The sequence below is a fragment of the Cavia porcellus genome, unplaced genomic scaffold (genome assembly GCF_034190915.1).
Source record: "Cavia porcellus strain 051 isolate PalLab524CR breed Dunkin Hartley unplaced genomic scaffold, mCavPor4.1 scaffold_17, whole genome shotgun sequence".
NCBI lineage: Eukaryota > Metazoa > Chordata > Mammalia > Rodentia > Caviidae > Cavia > Cavia porcellus.
Window position 1 is genome coordinate 33868492 of NW_026947500.1, and position 21772 is coordinate 33890263.

The following is a 21772-nucleotide window of genomic DNA, read 5'->3' on the forward strand; positions in this document are numbered from 1 at the left end:
CAAGTAAGGAAGAGGAACATGATTTTATTTTACTTCATGTGTTCTGTGCCCCCTCCCCCTGTAAATTCTTTATAAAGGGAATAGGATGGCATTTCTGGAGCACTCACTGAGAGACAGGCATTATGGTAGGGGCCTTACATAATTGTGGTAAAATACACAAAGTGAAATTTTAACCATCTTAAGAAGTATACTGTTTAGTGGTATTAAATACATTTATATTGTTATGTAGCTAGCACTACCATCTGTCTCCAGTACTTTCTCATTATCCTGAAGTGAAACTCCATACCCATAAACACTTAATTTTTCATTTCTCCTCCTCTCATGCTTTTGATTATAGTATTAACTCTGTAAAATAGCATTTTATTCATATTTTACAGATAAGAACATGGAGGCTTGGAGCGATAGGATCATTTGCTCTAGTATAATTTAGAGGTAGTACTCCCTCTGACTCTAGTGTCTATACTTTCTTTCCTGCAGCAAGCCAAGCACTGGGTTTCATCCCTTTTCTGCTGTGTAATCACTTTGTATGTTTGTATTCTGAGTTGAACACTATGAGTCAGAGCCATAGACAGTGACAGACTCTTTAAAAGGTGGCTACAATCACTGATCTAGAAAATAACTTTCTCTTTTATGTGACATTGGAAGCGTTGGGGCACTAGCACTGTCCCTTGTACTCTGATATAGAGTACTAGAGAATTATGTGTCTTGATAGAGTAGCAATTAGAGTAACTTTTATCAAGTTTCCTAGCTCAGACTCAGGAGAACTCCTGGCATAAGAAGTTTTGCCTTTAGTTAAGATGAACCACTTGCTTATTAAAGATTATCAAAAGCTTTTCTTAACAAGTTTTCCTGTTTTCTAGGGGAACAGCTAAGGGAGACAACTGTATTTTCCGTTTATGCCATGCCCATATGCTTGTAATCAGCAGGACAGTGAAGAGGGAAAAATGATGCAGGTCAAATGCTTTGGCTTCCTCTATGAAAGGATGTAGTGCTTCTGATGGAAAACTGACCAGAAGTGAAAGGATTGAGTGGTCCCATGAGAAGAATCCATGGAAGCCTCAGGATTCCTCCATGATACATCATAAGCTAAAGGACCTAATTTGATCTTGGGTATGTGGGTAGATGCTCACCACCCCTTTACCTTCAGGCCCCTTATTAGACTGTCACATGTATGTGCTGTATGTCCTTGGAGTCATTGTGAAGAAAGGTGAATATAATTGAAGAATGACTTCTAGGTCAGAAAGGATGGTGAAAAACAAGACATTTAAATGTATAATTTTGTAGCAAAATTTTCCTAGAAGTAAGTTGATATCTTCTACAAGAGCCCTTATGTTTTCAGATTTTTCTTTTTTTTTTTATTTAAGGAGAAAAAGAAAAAAAACAAAAAAGGGGTACAAGTAATACAAAATTTAAAAAATAAACAGTAAGAAATCACTAGTTAATAGATTACATATTCTCATCTTAGAAATAGTTGTTCAAGTTACAAAATTGAAGCATATAAAGTGGACTTTCAAACAGTGAGAGTGCAAACAGTTTTGTTCAATGATCCAAAAAAACTCAGTAATATGGTTATCTGTCTTATACACTTAAACATATATGCAGTTATAACCTTTAGAGCACTTTCTTTCCTTTTGTACAATGACAATTACACATTTTGGGTTTCCACAGTTCTTATTACTTTTTTGAAGAGAGTAAAACCAAATGAGACATACCAGAACAGAGTCAGTCAAATCAAAAGGATGGACATAATAGATAATGTAAAAACAAATACAAGGTGATCAGCAGTGGTTACCATACTGCCTCTTGCTATTTTAAGAAGAATTTCCAGTTATAATATAATTGAACAAAACAGTAAAGAATAAAACCAAAGCATTGGAGACATTACAGGACTTTAAAAGAAGATAATAGTCAACTGTAATGGGCGTCATAATGAATCTTATTGTCTTCACAGTTTTGCCTATACTTTCGAACTTGGTACTACCAAGCAAAGCAGAATAGGGGAAAATTAGTCAAAACAAGATGGTGAGGGCAATACAGGATTTCAAATCAAGTTAATAGGAAATCAATGTAGGTTACTATAATGTATCCTGCTATTTGTATTTATTTTTTTCTTAATTAAAAAGATGAAAAAAGTAAATAATTTTTAAAAAAAGGGGATTGAGATAAAAGAGGGCATAACAACAGAACAGCGCAGGTCAAAACATAACCATTTAAGCAAAATAGTGTTTCACCACAAGATATCCTGATATAAAAATAGTTACCATAGTGTCTCTTTCCTTGAAATCTTTGAGTATAACTTCGTATACTGTAGCACCAAACATATCAAGACACTATAAAACCATTCAAGAGAATAACATTATTACAGGGTATTTAAAACCAATTAACAGAAAATGAACAGTGGTTTCTGTATAATCTCCTTGTCTATAAAAGTTTTTACTTATATTATCATATATAATAAAATCCAATACGATACAACCTTTTAAGACCGATGGAGACAGAAGAATACAAGTTTGATGGGACTTCAAAACAAAATGATACTAAACCAGCAGTAGCTATTATGATGTCTTGTTTTTTCCAAAATAGCTGTTCCTACCATCCAATCTTCTCTGCCTCATTTCTGTTGAGCTCTTTTTTCTGTTGTTTGTTGTCAGTTTGTCTTCTTCATTTCGCTTTCTGCTCCACTCATTGTGGCCTCTCTGCCACTATTTCTGGAATCTTGGTATTTTCCTTTTTTAGAATATCCTGCATTATTCTCTGTAAAGTTGAATTGGTGGTTGCAAATTCCCCTAGTTCCTCTTTATCCTGGAAGCACCTTGTTTTTCCATCAATTTCTAGGGACAGTTGTGTAGGATATATCAATGCTGGCTGGAGGTCATTATCTTTCAAAGCTTGAATTATTTCCCCCCACGCTCTTCTTGATTTGATAGTTTGTGCTGAGAAGTCTGCTGTAATTCTGATGGGTGTTCCCTTGTATGTGATCTGTTTCTTGTCTCTGATGGCTTTTAATATTCTGTTCTTATATTGGATTTCTGGAATTTTGATTATTATATGCCTGGGTGTAGTTCTGTTTGGGTTGTAGGTGGCTGGGGTCCTGTATGCCTCATACATCTGAGTATCTTTACCATTTGCTAAATTAGGGAAATTCTCTTGGATTATTTCTGTGAATAGCTTTTGTAGTCCATTTGTTTGTGTCCCTACTTCTTCTTTTATATTCTTAATTCTTAAGTTATAGATCCTCTTATCATCTTCTAGCCTTTGTATTGTTGCTGTTTGTTTTTTTTGTTATTTTTAAGAAGTTTTTCATTTCATGCTCCCATATTACAAATCTGCCCTCCAGTTCAGATAATCTAGCCTTAATTTCTTTCAAGCCGGTATGCCAGTTTTCGATAGAGTTTTTAGTTTCCTGGTAATCTCTTTGAACCTGCTTCACGTATTCTATGTTTTCTCTGTTTTCTCCATCAGACAATTCTCCCCTTTTTTTCTGTTCTTCCATTCCACCATCTGTTTTTTCTTGGGCGGTGCTTAGAATTTCTCTAACTATTCTACTTGTATCTTGCTTCAGGTCGTTAATAACTTCATTCCTGAACTCATCTGTGAGGCTCTGGAGATAGTGCTTTATGTCTATTGGTGCCGTGTCTGATATTGTGTGTTTCTCAGGATTGGGGGCCGAGGACCCTTTCTTGTTGCTCCCTCTTCTCATATTTTTTGTTCCTTTTATACAAGCGAATATAGGAGGCCCAGTTTCTTTCTTTGACAGTTATAGTTTGTTTGACTTGCCCGGCTAGGTGTTCCTACCCTAGTGTACTAGGGAGACACAGACCTGGGCAGCCTATGCTGGGCCCGCCCCTCCAGGTCAACCTACTGAAGGCTTCACTGCTAGGGTGCACCTCGAGGCGCTGGGACCTTGTTTGGGCTAGCCTCCTGGGTCTTAGTCGTGGCGTCACGCAGGCCAGGCACTCCCCACCAATCCCGCTTGAGAGGGGAATATGTGACTGAAGTCAGTGCAGCATCCTGTCCCGGCCAGCCCCCCCCCCCTCCCGCCCAGTCCCAGTATGTCCTTTGCTGAAGCTTCCTACTCTATGGAAGGGTTCCCAATCGGCTCACTCACCGCAGATCGATGCAGCGCTCCCGGCCAGTCCCGCTCTCAACTCCATTCACCACTTCTCACTCTCAGACCTTTTGCGCCTCTCTCCTTGCCACGCCGATTGGGACACAGCAGTGGCTACAGGAAATTCAAATCATAGCTTCCAGTGGCGTAGGGTCCAGCTTCCGTGCTGAGACCTTATCTGTTACTGTTATATCACTGGGATTGCGTTTCCAGTTGGTTTCTCTTAAGTTTAGTTCATTCCTGGGTCGGCAAAGTATATCTCCCCTTGCTTAGGATTTCTCGCCCTGCACCATTCCTGGATTTTAAGTGTGGTTTCTCAGAGAGCCTCCGAAGCTGCTGCTATCTATCCATCATGTTCTCCCTGAAGTCTCCTGTTTTCAGATTTTTCTGCTTAGCACCTTCCCATCCACTTTTTTGAATTGGCCTACTTAAGACAGACAGATTCTCTTGGGCTTTATGACATGTCATTTCTTGGTGCAGTGGTTTACATAGAAGCACTGATTGAGTCATGGAGAACTGAGTATTATCTCTGCCTCACTTCCTCTGAAATTTCCTAAATCATCATAAAACTTATTAGTCCAGACACCGAGATCTACTGGAGATTGAGTTAATTTTTAACTCTTGAGTTTTGCAAGAGACTAGTGGAAGATATCTATGTTAACAGTTGTTAAAAAATTATAAAATAATACATGTTTATAGATGAATAATACAAGCATGTATAAAGGAAAAGTAAAATGAATTCTCTCCAAGTTAACCACTAGTAATGAGATTTTGATACATACTTCTCTGTACATTTTTCTATCTTTAAAACTTTGTACAAAATTGTACCTTTGATTTTGGAATGTCTTTTCTCATAATGCAGAGTGTTGTAGTTATTCTGTGTCAGTAATACAGAGTTAATTCTTTTTGCTATCTCATTTTATCCAAAACATTTGTCAGGCACTTTTTTTTCCCATCCAAACTGGTGGTTCTTAAAATTTAGCATGCATAAATGTCACCTAGAAGATTTATTAAAACAGCGTATTGAGCTCTCTGTGAGTGCTATGGGCTGGCTAGAAATTTTTATTTCTTTACCTTTTTTTTTTTTTTTCTATTGTGGTACTGGTGATTAAACCAGGACTATGCTAAGCAAGAGCTGTACTACTGAATTGTTGTGTTACAAGCCCTTTTCATTTTAAAGGCAAGGTATCAGTTGCCAGGCTGGTCTTGAACTTGTGATCCTCTTGTCTAAGCCTTTCATGTAGCTAGGATTGCAGTTACATAGCTGAAATCTCAGATGTGTGGCTGGAATCATAGGTATATTGCTGAGATCACAGACTAGTGGCTAGGCTCTCAGGGACCACCATGATTGGTGCAAGAATTTTTGTTTCTGTCATAGTCCCAAGTGATGCTGACACTTGTTCAGGAACCCCTTTGAGAACCATGGCATTTGACTGTAGCTATTTTCCCTTACATTTGATTTCATTCCTTACAAAGTAGAAGAGCACCTGAAAATAAGCCTAATTTCAACTTTGAAAAAGGAAATGAAATACAGTATGTTATGAAAGAAATAAATCAAGCGGAGAAGAGTAAGAAATGGAAAGGGAGATATATTAGAGAATCAGCTAGTCTGCCTAGAGGAAGAGTATTGCTTTAACCCATCAATTCCAGTAGAATTAGCAAAACCAGAAAGAGGGAAGGGGTCTTGATTAGGGTATTGGAGGATAATCAAAGCCTAAATCCCATCCCATAGTTCAATCATGGGCTCAGTTCTAAAACCAGAGGAACAGTAGTACCAAATCCTAGCAGTGAGCCCAAGGACAAGAATCTGAGCAGTGATGGTTAAAAACTTACGGCACAAAGTTATGTGTATGCATGTTGCTGTGGTGAGCCTACCTCCAAGGATTTAGAATCTCTGTGAAGTTGCTGTGTTGTAGGAAAAGATCACTTTTTAATAACAATCTTTAGTTTGTAGAAGGGAGTACTAGTTAGTAGTCCTTTAATAAACTATTCTGATGGATTTGACAGAACTTACTTTGTAAATTTTTTTCCAGCCAAATTTTCAAAAACATCTATTGTACAAAGCAACATTCTTTTCTGAAGATATTTTATATTTATGCTAAATTCTAGAGAGGCCAGAAGACACATAGTTAATCAGGACTGTGTGTGCACACACATGCCTATGTGTTTGCATGTTTGCGTTTGCACATACACATATAGAATTTTAAGACAGGGCATTCTGAGTTTATTTTCACAGCTTTCCTAAGTATAGTTATCTTTCATAGTCCATCCAAAGGAAACCAGTGCTCAAAAAGCACATTGATTGCCTCCTGTCCTTTTTTCTGCCCAGGTTTCAGAAAGCATTGAACCAAAAGCCTAACATGCTAAGCTCAATCAAACTAACCTCTTATGATGTAGTTAATAACAGCCACTTTCTATATTATGTATTTTTTTTAATCGGTACCAGGGATCGAACTCGCCGCCTGCTTGCAAGGCAGGTGCTTATGCCACTGAGCTAAATCCTCAGCCCCTACATTATGTATTGATTGCTTTTCTTTCCCTCTAAGATGCATACTTCATTGTTTTCTATAACTGGTACTTGAAGCAAACATTTAAAAAACACAGTCGTGTTTCTCAAATTCAAACTAATTTAATAAGTTATTTTAAAGACAAAGCGTCTTAAATCTCTATACAAGTGGCTTACATTATTTTCTGAGTGGTGAGGGAATAAACATGGAATCTAGTTGTACTGGTACTATCTACAACACAGTAGTTTATTTTTCTTGTTGTCTTTACCCTCTATCAATGTTCTTTTTTTATAATTTTAATTTTACTAGTACTTGTTTGTAGTACATGAAGTTTATATTCCTATTGGGATGTAGTAGTGTTTTTACCGAAGTCCAAAATAAAAAACAATCTGTTTTAGTATTTCATTTATATTTTTAGTAATTATATAGCATTTTGTGATTGGAAAAGAGCTTCATAATAATTTTTCATAGCTGATATGATTGGCACAGAATACAGCCCAGACCTTCACTCAAAAGTTTGTGCTAATCAGAATGCCAAAAATTGTAAGTTTTGCATATACAAATAGTATTGAATATACTCAAAATCTAATTTGAATTCTGGTTGTTAGTATTGTTATTCACAGGGTCAAGTTAGGTTTCATCCTGCTTTTTTCTTGCCCTGCACTAAGACACAGGCATTCACTACAGCAGTGTTTATTTAACCAACTAAAGGAGAGAATTGAGATGACTCAGCTATCAAGTCATAGGCGAGTGTTCCTTTGATTGAGACTGAGTTAGAAATACTGACCTATTTTTGTATTTTTTCATAGAAAAATGAAACTAGGAAATCTCAGAGGGCATGAGTTACATTTATCTCTGTATCCTCAGTACTTATTAGCATGAGGCCTGGCATAAAGTGATAGATATATATTATCTATTGCAACAACTCTACAAAAATAAAAATTTGTTCTTTTTTATGGATGAGCAGTCTAACACTTAGAGGGATCAAATAACTTTCTTGCAAATGATGGCATTTAGAACTTTAGCCTTAGACTTGTCTTACTCCCTGTTCTTTACCACTGCACTATTGTTGAATTCACAGATGAGCAGTTATATATTATCTGTTATCCATAGCACTATAACCTTTCATGAGTTATTTTCTCCTTACTCTTCATTTATCTTTCCTGGGATCCTTCACCCACAAGGCTCACACAATCCCAGAGCATCAGGACTGGTGAATGGCCTGCTCCAAGAGAAAACGTGATGAGGTGGGGAGGTGGCAAAGGAACAGTAACCTCTAGAGCATTTAGCATTGGCTGAAGGAAGAACTGAGGCAAGTGCTTCAGGAGTTTGACCTGACTGATGAGGAGGATACCAGTTGAGAAAAATATCTATGGTTTCTCAAGCTCAGTTTAGGATCTGAGGGATAGATACCATTCAGAAGCAAATGTGGCCTTTTTTCACACTTTGTAGACACTTGGGCAGCAGAAAGAAGAAAAACAAAATTTTTCCCATCCTTTCTTGTTCCTTTGCCTTTATCAACACAAAACTGAACAACCTCTCTCTGAACTCCCTCCTCTCAGTTGTAAAAGTTGTATTCTTTGTACAAAAATGTGGAAAATACAGGTAAGTACAGTGGTACCTCGATTCATGAACACTTTTTTTTTTGCAAAGTTTAATTGCATACAGAAGCATATGGCAACATTTTATTCTGTTTGTAAACTCTGCATCTGTTGACAAACATGACTATGGCTATCTTTCCCACACAAACACAAATGTGGCCATCTTTTCTAAAATCGTAAAACAAATGAAGTTTGTAATCTGAAGTACCACAGTATAAAGAAAGAAAAACTGCTACCTGCAGTGTATTGTAAACTTTGGGTATTATTAATTTAAATGCAGATTCTTAGGCCTCATCCAGGGCACATAATTCAGTAAGTAGTTCTGAGATCTGATTGCATGATTTGAAAGACGTGAAAAAATAGAATAGTATGCCACCTTGCCTTGTACACAGCAAATAGTAGAGCTGTCTGTATCTATATATCTATTTTGTTTTTTGCTTTTATACTTAACATCTCTTATGAATGTGTACCCCTTTTTATCATTTGAAGCTACTTATATCTTTGATTCTCAATTTAGAAAACTAGAATCGTGGAGGGCAATCTGTCTTTTCTGTCAAATGGAAATTTTACCTAATAGGCATTTCTGTTTTTGTCTAATGACTTGAGCAAATTCTGTGAGATAGATTTTCTTTCTTCTTTTCTTTTTGTCTTTTTGAGACAGGGTTTTACTATGCAGTTCAGGTTGGCCTCGAATATACTTTGTACCATAGGCTGGCCTCAAACTCACAGTGATCCTTCTGCCTCAGTTTCCCAAGTGCTGGGGTTACAGGTGTGTGCCACCACACCCGGCATTTTGTTTTGTTCTTTTTTTTTTAAATACATGACAGTTGCAGTATAAAGGTAGGCACAGTGGAAATTGAGCTAATGTAAAATTGGACTCCTAGTTCTGTAGTCAGCTGAAAGCACTTGTCTCATAGCCTCATCCTCCCCTCTGGTCAGTGTGTCTTCATATCGTGACCAGATAGGGTTCATTTGGAAAGCCGGGGCTACCTGCTCCAATCTTTCACTTTAGAAAACAGATGTACCAAGAGGTATGTTACCAAACGAATGGTAAGAGCCACAGCATGCTGACTGCCTTTGGGGTTGCATCTTTACAACTTTCTCAGTAGAGTTAACAGAGAGAGATTAGAACCCTGATGCATTTCTAGTGAGAATGTGAAATGGTGCAATCACTTTGGAAAACAGCCTTAGTTCTCAAAATGTTAAGCATAGAGTTACTGTATTACCAAAGAGAAATGAAATATAGGTTCATAAAAAATACACATACCAAAGTTCATGATAGTGTTTTTCTTTCTGTCCATAAAGTAAAAACAACCCGCATCTCCATCAACTAAGGAATGTGTAACAGTGTAGCATATATGTTTGGGTGTACAGTGGAATATTATTTGACAAATGAAGTATGGATATATATTGCAATATGGATGCTCCTTTGAAATATAGCGTAAAGGGAGAAAAATAATTTTCTTCTCTGCCCTTCACCAAGGCAGAGTTATTATTTGGGATTGACCCTTTTCAAAAAGACAGATTTTAAGAAAAAACAACAGAATTTTATTAATATGTCTATAACCCAATATATACCTGCATTTAGGCTTAAATATCGTAATGGGAAGAGTGGTTATGGGGAGGTGTCCAGGAAAAAGTGAGGTAAACAAGGTTGTAAGGATGTTGGGCAGATTAAAATTGATACATTCTCCTTTTACAAGAATTTTCTAGTGACTTAGAGTCATCACTATCTTTCTGGTAGGAGGTGGGGATGGGAAGCAGACCATTGCATACAAGTGGCAATTTCTTTATAGATGTAAATTTCTTTAACAAAAGGATAATTTTTCTTATGTAAAATAATTTATCAATGATGCATCTTTTGAGGTTGCATATTCTGGTCTCCTTCAGGCATATTTAAGGATATCATGTTCTGAATCCCATAAATCATTGAAAGAAACTACTCATAAAAGACCAAATATTGTATGAGTCCACTTACATGAAGTGTCTAGGACAGGCAGATTTATAGATAGACGTAAACTCTGTTATTTAAGGCTTCCAGAAGGAGAAGGGTGTGACTGCTAATAGGCACAAGAGTTTCCTTTTTGAGATGATAAAAATACTTTAAATTGATTACAATAGTCGTATAACTCTAAATAAAGTAAAAATCTGTGAATTGCACACTTTAAAAAGGAGAAATATAAGATGTATGAATTATATTTCAGTAAAACTGTTGAGAGATGGTGATAGAAATTACTGCTTGCTTCTCTTTTTTTTGACCCTTTACTTGGAATTGTCAGCAGATATAATGCTCCTCCTTTTCTCTTCTAGATAGTCATGAGGGTCACAAATCTGATATTAGCCTCTGGCACAAAGAGGTGGTGTACTGCAGTTACAAAAAACTGGCTCTGTAAGACCTCCACCCCCGACTGACCCCCTTGCTCAGTCAGCTTCATCGTTGATAGCTCTGCAGCCTTGGGCATCTGTGCTTAGCTCCTCCAGTTTTCAGAGTTTTGTTTTCTTTTGCTTTATGTTTTTTTATCTGTAAAATAGGAGTTAATACTGCGTACTTCATAGTTGCACAGGAAGGTTTTATGAGGTAATCCACATAAAACACTAATGTAACATCTTGTGAATGATGACTGCTTCTAACTTTTCCCTAGTTACCAGGGATCAAACTCATGCTGCTGAGCTAAATCCCCAGCTCTTTTTTTCCTGGTTCTGACAACCAGCAGAAGGGCATTGGGTATGAGGGTAGCTTTCCCTGAAGAATGAGCCTCCTGTTTGTAAATAATTAGGTCTTGTACTTCGGTCAATTAACACTTCCTAGGATAAATGGCATTTATAGATTGCAAGTTTTAGAGGATCATTGACACCTGTTGAGTAATAATGACGTACAGGTAGATTGAGTTAAATCTCCACAGTTGGGATTGCTTGGTGTGGCCAGCTGTGCAGTTCTGCACCCATAGATTGGTTGCAAGTAACTGCCATTAATGTTTGTCATAGCTCAATTGTTTGTGCAAGTCAGTGCAGATAATTGTGGCTATGGAGTATGCAGCTATGTGTCCATATAAATTCCCTATTGAAACCAAAGATCGGTGCATAGAAGTATTTATTGTTATGAAGCAAACTTCTGGTTAACAAAACTTCCTGCTGCCAAATTAAGAAAAAAATTAAAGAAGTTACATCATATTTAAGAAATACATTAGCAAGTCTATCTGCACTTTATATACCACTGATTCTTAGTTTCTTCTCAGCCTTCTCTTCTTTCCCCTGTTCTCTTTCTTGTTGAGTCCCCACCTCCTAATTGAATCAACGGTGCACATTGGGCATAGATATTTTAAAACTAAGATGGTCACGGCTTTGAGTTGTCTAGTGCGCTGTAACATTGCTAGAAAGTGGAGGGACAGAGCTTAGGTAGTATAATAAAACTAACATGTTGTGATGGCCTTTTCCCCCTGCTCTACCTCCTCAGTGCACTATCAGGAGACTCAATAATACACTCTATGCTGCCAAGGTTGGAGGGTCTATTACGTGGAGAGGGGAGTGGAACTGTCAAGACTCCCCCCATAGCAGCCCTGCTTCACATTTTTAGTGCTGGATTGTATTTGACATTTAATTTAGGATCCTGAGTATCTAGATATAAAACTTTACTGTAATAATAGTGATAAAACCAGCTAGACTTTTATTTAAGGACCTGCCTCTTGCCTGTCCCCTTCCTTTCCCTTTTCCTGTTAGTTTACCCTTTCATTCAGTTAGGAAATAAAACTCAGGTTTGCTCAACTCAAGAAGGTATTTTCTGTTACAAGGCCAAACCTACAAAACACAACTCTAGTGTACTGCAGTTCCATATATAGGTGCTCGAATATATGTATAAATATAAAATATGAGTGCAGTGCCTCTCTCCTGATAGACTCTGAATTTAGCCAAAGGGGGGAATTCATCAGGTCTCTGCAGTGGCAAGAGAAATTCCATCCAATCTAGTGCCCTATTATTGTATGGCTTTTGTTTATTTCTGCAGCAGATGAAAGATTCTACGGTATCTCCCTAATTTTTAACTGAGCCCAGTTAGTTAGACATTATCGTCCCTACTTATACATGAAGAAAGACAAATTTAGGTTAAATGACCCTTCTAATGTTGGAGGACCAAAGATACCTTTTTCTGATTTGTGAAAGTTACTGGGTTTTGTTTGTTTGTTTGTTTTTTAACCTATAGGGAATGCACATTGGGAATAGTTTACCAACACAGAGTTTGTGCAGATTTTCAGGGAGAAATTTAAATTACTCTAATGTGCGCTGTTTTTGTTTTTTTTATGGAGAAGAAGCACAGATATTGGAGTCAGATGACATGAGTCCACGTACTAACGGTTGTTACCTGTATCACTTCAGTTTCATGTATAAAGCAGGAGTAGTCATATTAGTTTTTAATAATGAATGCCCTGACATGGAAACTTCTATTTTGTGGAGCTGGAGATTGAACCCAGACTTGAGGCATGTAGGTAAGTGTTCTACTGCAGAGCCACATACCTAGGCCCCAAAATAGAAGTTTTTGAGGAGGTAAGAAATGATGGAGGATCGTTTGCTATCACAGTCTTTAAGAACTTGAAAAATACTTGAGCATCTATAGTTAATGAGCCCTGTTGTTCTTGGGTAAGTAGGTTGTAATCTAAGAGTGAAGAGAGGAGAATTTCAGTCTACACAGGAAAGGAAATATGCTGAGAGGCAAGTTGTGACATCAAGGACCCTACTATACCCATAGACTGATATTAGATGTTAAGGAGTAGGTGACCCATTAGACTAGATTATGTAGAAAAAGGTGCCCAGTGAGATCTTAGAAAAATAAAAAAGGTGGCCCCTGCTCCCTGACAGCCTCTGGCCAGTTCCTAGAATGGAGGTAAGGAGCCTCTGCATTGGTAGGCTTATTCTCCAATGCTGGGCGTGTCTAAGAAAATATTTTCTGTGCTTCCTTGGAAAAGAATCTGAACTCCCAGGGTTAGAGACTGTATCTTTTCTTTAGGAAAGCTTGTTGGGGGCTCTTTACATGAGCTAACAGTAATTATCAGTTACTGTTGTCTCTGATCAGCAGAACACTACTGATGGTCTTGTGTGCCTGGAGGGTACACATGGTTCTTTCCATGGATTATTTTATGTAAAGCTCAGAAAAAATTATTTTTGAGAATTATAGTACACTTCTTCACAAATGAAGAAACTTTTACCTTTGTGAGGTTCACAAGCGTAGAGTTGGCAAATCGGTCCTTAAAGTTACTTTTGTACCACTTCAAACTCTGGTCTTTACCACTGTGCCTCTGTTGGTAAGAAGACTCAGAAGAAAAAAATATCTATATCCCAGTGCCCTTCCTTTTATCCTGTTCATGTGCAGTTATTTTGTCGTTATATTTTCATTAGTATACAGATAGCTTGGCTGTCCCAAGAAGGCATTTGAGTATAAAACTGGAATGGAGGTTGAGGGGTGAGTTTTGTTTTAAAACTGCTTTATTAGTCTTCCGCCCGTGAGAATAGGCCTTCTTTGTTTATTCAAGAGGTTCGGTATAGTATAAATACATACACTTGCCTCCTTAAACTTTTAGTGTTGCTTTCTGCTTCCTACTTCCTACACAATGGCTCCTGAAGCAGAAACTGTTTTTCACTTTATACTAAGTTCAAGTGGAAAGAAAACAGAGGTGGAAAAGATGCTCTCAGTCTTGCACTAGGTAGATGCAGTCCTATGTATCTCTGGGGACTCATTCTTCTACTTTCATATTCCTACAGTGTGGATCACCCAGAATTTTTGACACTTAGAAAAAATAGTGCTCTGAAGATTGTGATTGTTGCCTTTATTGCCATTCTAGTGCCAGATAAAGAAAGAAATACTGTGAGAGTAAGCAGTAGTGTTGAATCAAAGTGAACCCAACATTCCTGGTAAACTTCTTTCAGGTATATCCAGTTTGGTGCAATATCACTGGGTTACATGTCAGGTTGCCTTGGCAATCAATTCACAGCAGGTAGCAACAGTCCTGTGTGGAAAGGATGCTCAGTAACAGTGCCAAAACCATAGTGGTTAGATCTCTGTCTTCTCACTAAGAGCTACTCATCATCAGTCACCTGTGCCTGTGTCTGTCAGGTGACTAGGGCGCACAGTTGTTGTCTACTTTATAACTGATTAGTAGATTCATTTTAAGTGCTTACCAGGCATTTTCAAGTGTAGTACCTCCAGGAAGCATGATCCTGAGTCTCTTAATACTGTGTATATGTATACATGTGTTTAGAGGGATACATATTTTTGTGTTTATGTGTTGAGTAGGGAGAACCATGAATGCAAGGAGATTAGAAGGAAGAAGCTTAGGGTTGTATTTATAAAGCTGGTAAGAACAATATAAAGTTTGGCTCAAATACTTAAATTTATAGTTTTAGGAAGAAGTAATATGGGAAAGGCAGGAGGATGGGATGTTTTGACTGAAACTTGGGATTCCTGTTTGAGAGAATGTGATTTTGGAAGTCAAAGATAAAGGCAAACTAAAATGTTTGAGTCCACCAAGGTGAACAGTACATGTACTCACTAAGACTGAATGGATCAAGGGAGAATTTGAGCTCGAGGTCAAAGAGCTACGAATTCAGGGCCATAGAGGAGGAAGAGAAGAAAGCTGTCCAAGAAGATGTTTCACTTTAGGTAGAAGCATGATCCCAACCAGTTTCTTCAGAATCACTCTGTAACTTTTTATGGCTTAGAATTTTGTTTCAGCGAGTTAGTGGAACAGAGAGGAGGAAGACTGGATTAAAAGGTTCAGGTAGGCTAGGCAGGCAAGACTAAAATGGAGCGATGAAGACTGCATCTAAATATAGGAAAGCAGTGGGAGAGGGATGCAAAGAAAAGGAGGTTTGCATAGATATGGGGGACAGTTCTTTTTCAGTCAGTCTAGCGGAGGGCCAGATGAGGAGGGATGGTTTCTGCCTTTCAGTTAGGATGTGTTCCCCACTATTCCATGTTAGGCTCTAGGCAGTATCCCTCCCTCTCCCTAGGAGTAAGTTAGGAAAGGTGTTGTTGTTTTGGTTTTTTAGAGCAGATTATATTTATTGAGAGAAAGAAAACTTCTGTCCAAGAGCGATCAAAAAGGAGCCATGAGTGGGTTGCCCAGTTAGGAGAGTTCTTATCTGGAGGGGAAAAATAAAAGTGACTCCAGAGTTTGTAGCCTAGGTGACTACCTGAATTGTGGCATCATTAATCAGAACAGAACTGGACTATTTGTAATCCCATTACACAGTGATAACCACTTTTCCATCATTTTGATGTCTTTGTTATCATCTATTGTAATAAAAAATAAAAACAGTTGTAAGTGCATCTGTAAATATTATTGCTTCTTTGAGATGATTCTTGAAGTAACTGAGTGGATAACTGAGATAAAAATCTCATGCCATTAATAAAACAGAGGTGCTCTAAAGAAATGAAGAACATACCAATAGCTGCTTTTGCCTGAGACTTCTAATGAAGTTAAGAAAGATGATTTAAGGGAGAGTTTAAATGTTCACTTCAGTAAACTTTTTACCATTCTCAGCATCCTATTGTAAAACCCAAGTAAGTCAGGCTTCCAATTAGGCCAATGAAAGTGATATATCACTGAGAATGTTGGAGATAGGATGTAGGTCGGAGTCCATATCTCCTGCTGGTTCTCAGTGACTGGATAATTTTCCTAGCCTGGAAAGTAGACAGCTTTTTTATTCACAGACAGTGGTTGTTGCAGTCTTGATAAGATAGAAAGCCTGGGACATCTTGCCTCCATTGAAGGTGACTGCTGTCCTCTTTGCTGGTAAAGCTTTTCCCTAGCCTGACCTCCCCAGAGGCAGTCTGGAGGGTACTCTCTTTGAGTACAATGGCAGAATAAATGCCTGAAGCTATATACAATTGTAACATTGAGCTGCCCAACTTCAAATTTCTGTGGACACTGGTGAAATGGGAGGTCATTTTGTTGCTAGAGTGAGGTTGGTTTGTAGCATTGAAAAAGTTCAGTTTCCTGACTTTTTTGTTTTCTCTATTTTCGAAATGACTGTTCACATGAGAAGTGGGAGTAAAATGCATTTTTCAGGAGAAGCATTTAGAGTGATCACTGTCTGTTTTTTGCACTCCCCAATTGTTAAACAGTCATTTGTGAGGTGGCTTCTTTTAAACCATTCAGGAATTTTGTCTAATAGGCAAATGTTTCTGAAATGTTTCATCAGTGTAGACTCAAATGCCTTGCTTTTGTGTAGCTTTCAGCTCCTAACCCTCATCTAGCTTCCAGTTTATCTTAGCAGTACTTTTTTGGAACAAATCTTTCCTAAGTCCTGATAGTCTTTAGGTAGTTTGCTTCTTGTTTTAATAATCTGCCTCTAATTTTAAAAAGGAAATAAAACCTTGGTTTCCTGCAGGCCAGCTAGAAGTTACTGGCTTCCAGCCCATGTCAAATATATTGAGTGGGTGTTGTTTTTAAATATAAACTTCTTAATTAAAGGTTTTATGTGTTTAATTATGTATGTGTAAAGTGCCAGTCTGTGTGCCTCTTGGGTTTGGTCTAGTTTGGAAGTATTAAATACAAGAGTATATATAGAGAAACAGAATAAGGTTTAACTCTTAGCTCTGAATACTTTATCCCGAGCTTCACTTGAGGGAATGACGTCCCAATGGGTATAACAAGAATCATTCTTTCAACTGAGGAAGCTTCTTAATTAGGAAAAAATGAACTTGAAGAACCAGAATCAGCCAGAAAGCGATTATTATAGGCATTATGTTGTAGCAAAAAAAACATTCTAGACTATACCAGAGAAAAGTTTCTAAATGTGATATTTTATTACTGTGTACTTTATAGAGTTAGGATATTCTCTAGGATATTCTGACCATCCACAAATAAGCCACCAAATTTTTCAAATTATAATGCTATATTTGAGTAATTTCAGTAAAATATCATATTTAAGTAATAACATGGTATTTAACTTTAATGCAGCTATAACAAAGATATAAATCCTTCTTGTGAGTGAGGGGGCTGAAGGTTTTTACAACTTGGGGTCCAGTTGACCAAAGGGAGGAGGCTCCTTTAAGATTTAATTTATGTTGAAGATGAGGTCACTGGGTTGAGATTTCCCTGGAGATACTGTGAAGTACTCTAGGAAACACTTCAAAGAGGAGGGGGAGATTTTTCTTTTAATCAGAATAGTTCCTGCTTTGGGCTTTACTGCATAATACTTTGAGATCCTGCACTAAAATTTTGTTAGGGGTGAGGAAAGTCTGTGGCTTTAAAAAGATTTGACAGTTACTAGAAAATGCTGCACAAAAGGAGCCTTTCACATCACCACATTGATCATTCTGTAGTACATCCAGCTCTCTCATCTCTGAATATGTAGAATTTTCTCTCTTGTGTAACATCACATGTCGTTATAGTCAAGAGAGTAAGAATGTCACTCTCACTTTTGGAGAACTGTAGGAAAGGCTTAATAGGTAACGAGAAACCACTTAGAAATGATGTCCGGAGCTTCCAGATATACAGACTGGCATGAAGCACCTACTGCTTTGAGAGAACGGCACAGTTTTTACTGAGATGGAGTTTTGATGGCAAGAAGATGGACTAGAACATGAAAAACAGTTTTGAAGGAGTTTGTTTCCTGAGCACTTGACCTCCTACATTTTGAGTCTCCCAGGGAGTCTTTTTCTTTGGGCTCTGAATTTGGATAAATGCTGTTATCCACATGATTGTTTCTATAATTTTGGTCTGGTTGTAGAACATCTATTTGTTAGTGTGGGAGTGGGAAGATGACATAAAGTTTTTTACAGTAGATTAGCCTTCAATTCTCATTTGTGGTCTGTTCTTTATAAATTAAAGTTGTCATGCTGAAAAAGCTGTGTAAAACGCAGAATATACACAATTTAACTTTTGAAGCCTGTATTAATTCACCTCTTACAGTCTGATGCATGGTTTTCCTGACTCATGTCAGCTTCCCAACTCTGAATCATGTGTATATGCAATCTAGTAAAATAGATTGTAGTCAGTTTTTATTTTATTCTCAGTTTTTAGTTACTTGGAATCATTAAAGGAGATTATCAGGCATTCAGAAAAGTTTATTCTTTAGCAGACTTTCCAGGTTTGGTCTCCAAAAGATTGTAGATCATTTAAGACTTTACTTCAGTTGTATAAAGCCATTAGTAGATGATCACCATCATGCATGCATAACAGCACCAAAGTATATACAGTAAAAATAAAAAGGAATTACAGAATTTATGGGGACTTAAATGGCGCTTAATCATTTTTCCTTTCATTTTTCTGTAGCACCAGGGAGAGCACCTGCAGAGAACATGAATTCCTGAGGGTTTATGTCACTTAGACACTTGATATGTCAGTGGATATGTCCTATAAGCCTTCTGCTGCATTGACGTCTTTGTAACTGTATTACAGAAGCCACTTAAGATGAAAAATTTATTTCTGTTTTTAAGAGACTACACTCCCCCCCACACACAGTCTTTCCCTTCCACAGTCTTCTTGGCTAGGTTTTCCCAGTTGAATTTCTTTTGACAAACTGTTGTATGAATAATGAAGAATAAGATTGAAGTCTTTCCGTCTCCCACAAATTTCCAACAGGGTCTGTATCCATATTTATAAAAAAAAGATACACTTAGATGACAACTACTTTCTCTTCCAGGTCTAAAATTTTCTCTTGGTCTTTCTCTTTTTATCTGTAGTTCTGTATCTTCACTGCTCTATTTCAGCTTCTCGTGTAGCTATTTATAAGTACTCATAAAGCTAGGAGTAGCTCATTGGTAAAAATTGCCTAGTATGTGCTATGCTGTGGGCTCAGTCCTCGGTACTGCAAAAACCAAAAATAACCACAATTGTAAAAATACTTATAAAACAAACGTGGTTGGAAAGAAACCTCAACACATGCAGTTGTGGGCAAGATGTGGAGTGTTTAGAAGTTGTAATTTTAATGGTTTGTCTTTTGTATGCATTAGCCAAAAATAACTTACAGTTGTATTTTGTTTATAGAACACAGTTGTAAAATAAAACAGTGACATAGTTTCACCTATCAGCGATTTAAAATGTTGTTATCCAGCATTGATGAAACTATACAGAAATGCTTACCCTCATACATTGTTGTTGGGCTGTTGCATCTTTTTTGAAGGACAGTAACTATTTTTATGATACATGACTGAAAAATATGGCCTGTAAATTTAAAACATTTACTACAGTAGAAGACACATTTCCATTTATCTGCCTCAGAATACTTCCCCTTGCTTTGAAAACATTTATCCTATTGTTCTTGCCACTTGTGAAGCAAGTTTGGAAGTCATCATTAGTTGTGCTGATTTGGTTGCCTTCATGGCCTGTATCTATTCAAAATATTTATCTTTCATGATCATTTTAGCTTTGGGCAAGAGCTGGAAGTTGCATGTTATCAGATCCAGTGAATAGGAGAATGAAGTCCAACATAATATTTCTATGAGCCTACTTTTCTTTGGATAGTGGTCGTCATCAGCATTGAACTTATTTTTGATCACACTTCATAAAGACTAACGAAAGGGAACTTCTCGATCTCCTTCAGGAAGTGGCAAAAAACCAATGGGACAAGTGCATTTAGAGGCATATTTTGAGGTAGATTAATTGAAATGCATGTTTTACTATAGTAAACATTTTAAATTTAAATATGTATTTTGAGCACAAATCAGAATTTATATAAATTGTTATCAGTGACTTCTGAAGTCTCTGAAAAAGTTCCTATTTTAATATTGAGACATGCAGGGGTGTTACTGCTATATTGTTTGTAATAGTGCAAATTTGGAAAGATCCTTTATTTCTATCAAGAAAGAAATGGGCCATAAGGGGTATTTTATATATCTTCATTTTACAGACATAAAAATATACAAAGCATGAAGCTAATCTGTATGTATTATCATATTGTAAGTAGAAAAGCAAAAAACAATTATATTTCACTGTGGTCCATTTATGTAAAATACATAAATATCTATATTCATATATAGCTGTATAGAAAAATGGGGCGAATACACACCAAACTGTTAACATTAATTGGAGAGAAGAATTCTATTTTTATTACATATACACATCTATTAAATTTCTTAAAAGTATGTTGCTGGTATAAAATAAACAAACACGGAAAGATCAGGAATTGATTCCTGAACAATGAGAAAGCAAAAAGATAGCAGGAAATTTGATAAAGATACTAAGAGAACATTGTTTAAAGAATATTCCCAAAACTTCAGAAGAAGATGAGAAAGCATAGTTTGTAGTTTGGCCAAAGCTGTCTAGCACTTTATAGCAAGAACTCTGCCCTTTTGTTTCTTGACATGTCCAGCTTACTCTTTTTCTTATCCATGTTCTACAGGTAACTCGGGACCAGATGAAGGTGTTTATACAGCAGGAATTTAAGAAAGTTCAGAAAGTGATTGCCGACGAGGAGCAAAAGGCCCTTCATCTAGTGGACATCCAGGAAGCAATGGCCACGGCTCATGTGACTGAGATTTTGGCAGACATCCAATCCCATATGGACAGGTTGATGACTCAAATGGCCCAGGCCAAGGAGCAACTTGATACCTCCAATGAATCAGCTGAGCCAAAGGCAGAGGTAAATGAAAATACCCACTATCATTAGTAGCAGGATAAACAGGAAGAACCTGATTGCCATGTTTGTTAGTGTTGGAAATGCTCTTTTGTGATCCCTGATCATGAATGAATTGAAATCTTAGGTACAGTTACAAGTGTTTCAACTGGTGTGTGACCTAGTATGGAAGTACAGTATTGGCCACTATGGCTTATACTCAGCAGCTGAACCTGGCAAAGTATAGTATATGTATCTATTTTCACTTAAAAGAGCGTAGTCAGTGGGGCAGATACTAATCAGTGAAATTAGAATCAGAAAAGAGGATATGTGACACCTCTTGGGTTGTGGAATGAATGTATAAATAAAGTCATTATTGAAATGGGAACTGGGCTCAAGGAGAACAAGTCAGGAAGCAGAGCACAAAGCAGGCCAGAATGAAAAAAATTTGGACCTGTTCTGTAAATAGTTTAAGGGTGCTTCAGGCTTGATTTTATATGGTGTTTACTGTATAAATTGGAGGTACAACTGCTGGATTAAGAGTGGCATGTGGAGCCAGGTGTTGTAAGTCACATCTGTAGTACCAGCTACTCAGGATGCTGAAGAGGAATGATCATTTGAGTCCTTGAATTCAAGACCACTCCAGGAAGACCCTGTCTCAAGACAAAACAAAATGAGAGTGTCATGTATGCTGGGACATTGTAAAGGTAAAGACAAAAACCAGTGGGAGTGAAAGATACAAGGTAGATTTGGATCACTGTGCAAAATGTTAGTTTTCATATATTGCAGAATAGTAGAGAGGGTCATTTTGCGGTGTAATAAACAAAAAGTTCAACCAGAATTAACTCAGCAGACCAACAGTATGACTCAAATTAGCCTCTCACATTTATTGATTAGGTGGTTCTTTCAAAAATAAAGATCTGATTTTATGAAATATCCCCATCTTTTATTTATTTCAAAGAATGAATTTTGTCTTTTTGCATCATTAACTGTCTTTTAGGTACCTC

General features: G+C 37.2%; 1 protein-coding gene across 3 annotated transcripts in view; it reads left to right on the forward strand.

Annotated features, from left to right (window-relative positions):
- Trim44 (tripartite motif containing 44) overlaps positions 1–21772 on the forward strand; it is a 115490-nt gene that overhangs the window by 28380 nt on the left and 65338 nt on the right. For all 3 annotated transcript variants that reach the window (XM_063227780.1, XM_063227779.1, XM_023562441.2), the window contains one exon: positions 20553–20792. In XM_063227780.1, the coding sequence (XP_063083850.1) occupies positions 20553–20792 (240 nt within the window). The remainder of the gene's footprint in view (positions 1–20552; positions 20793–21772) is intronic.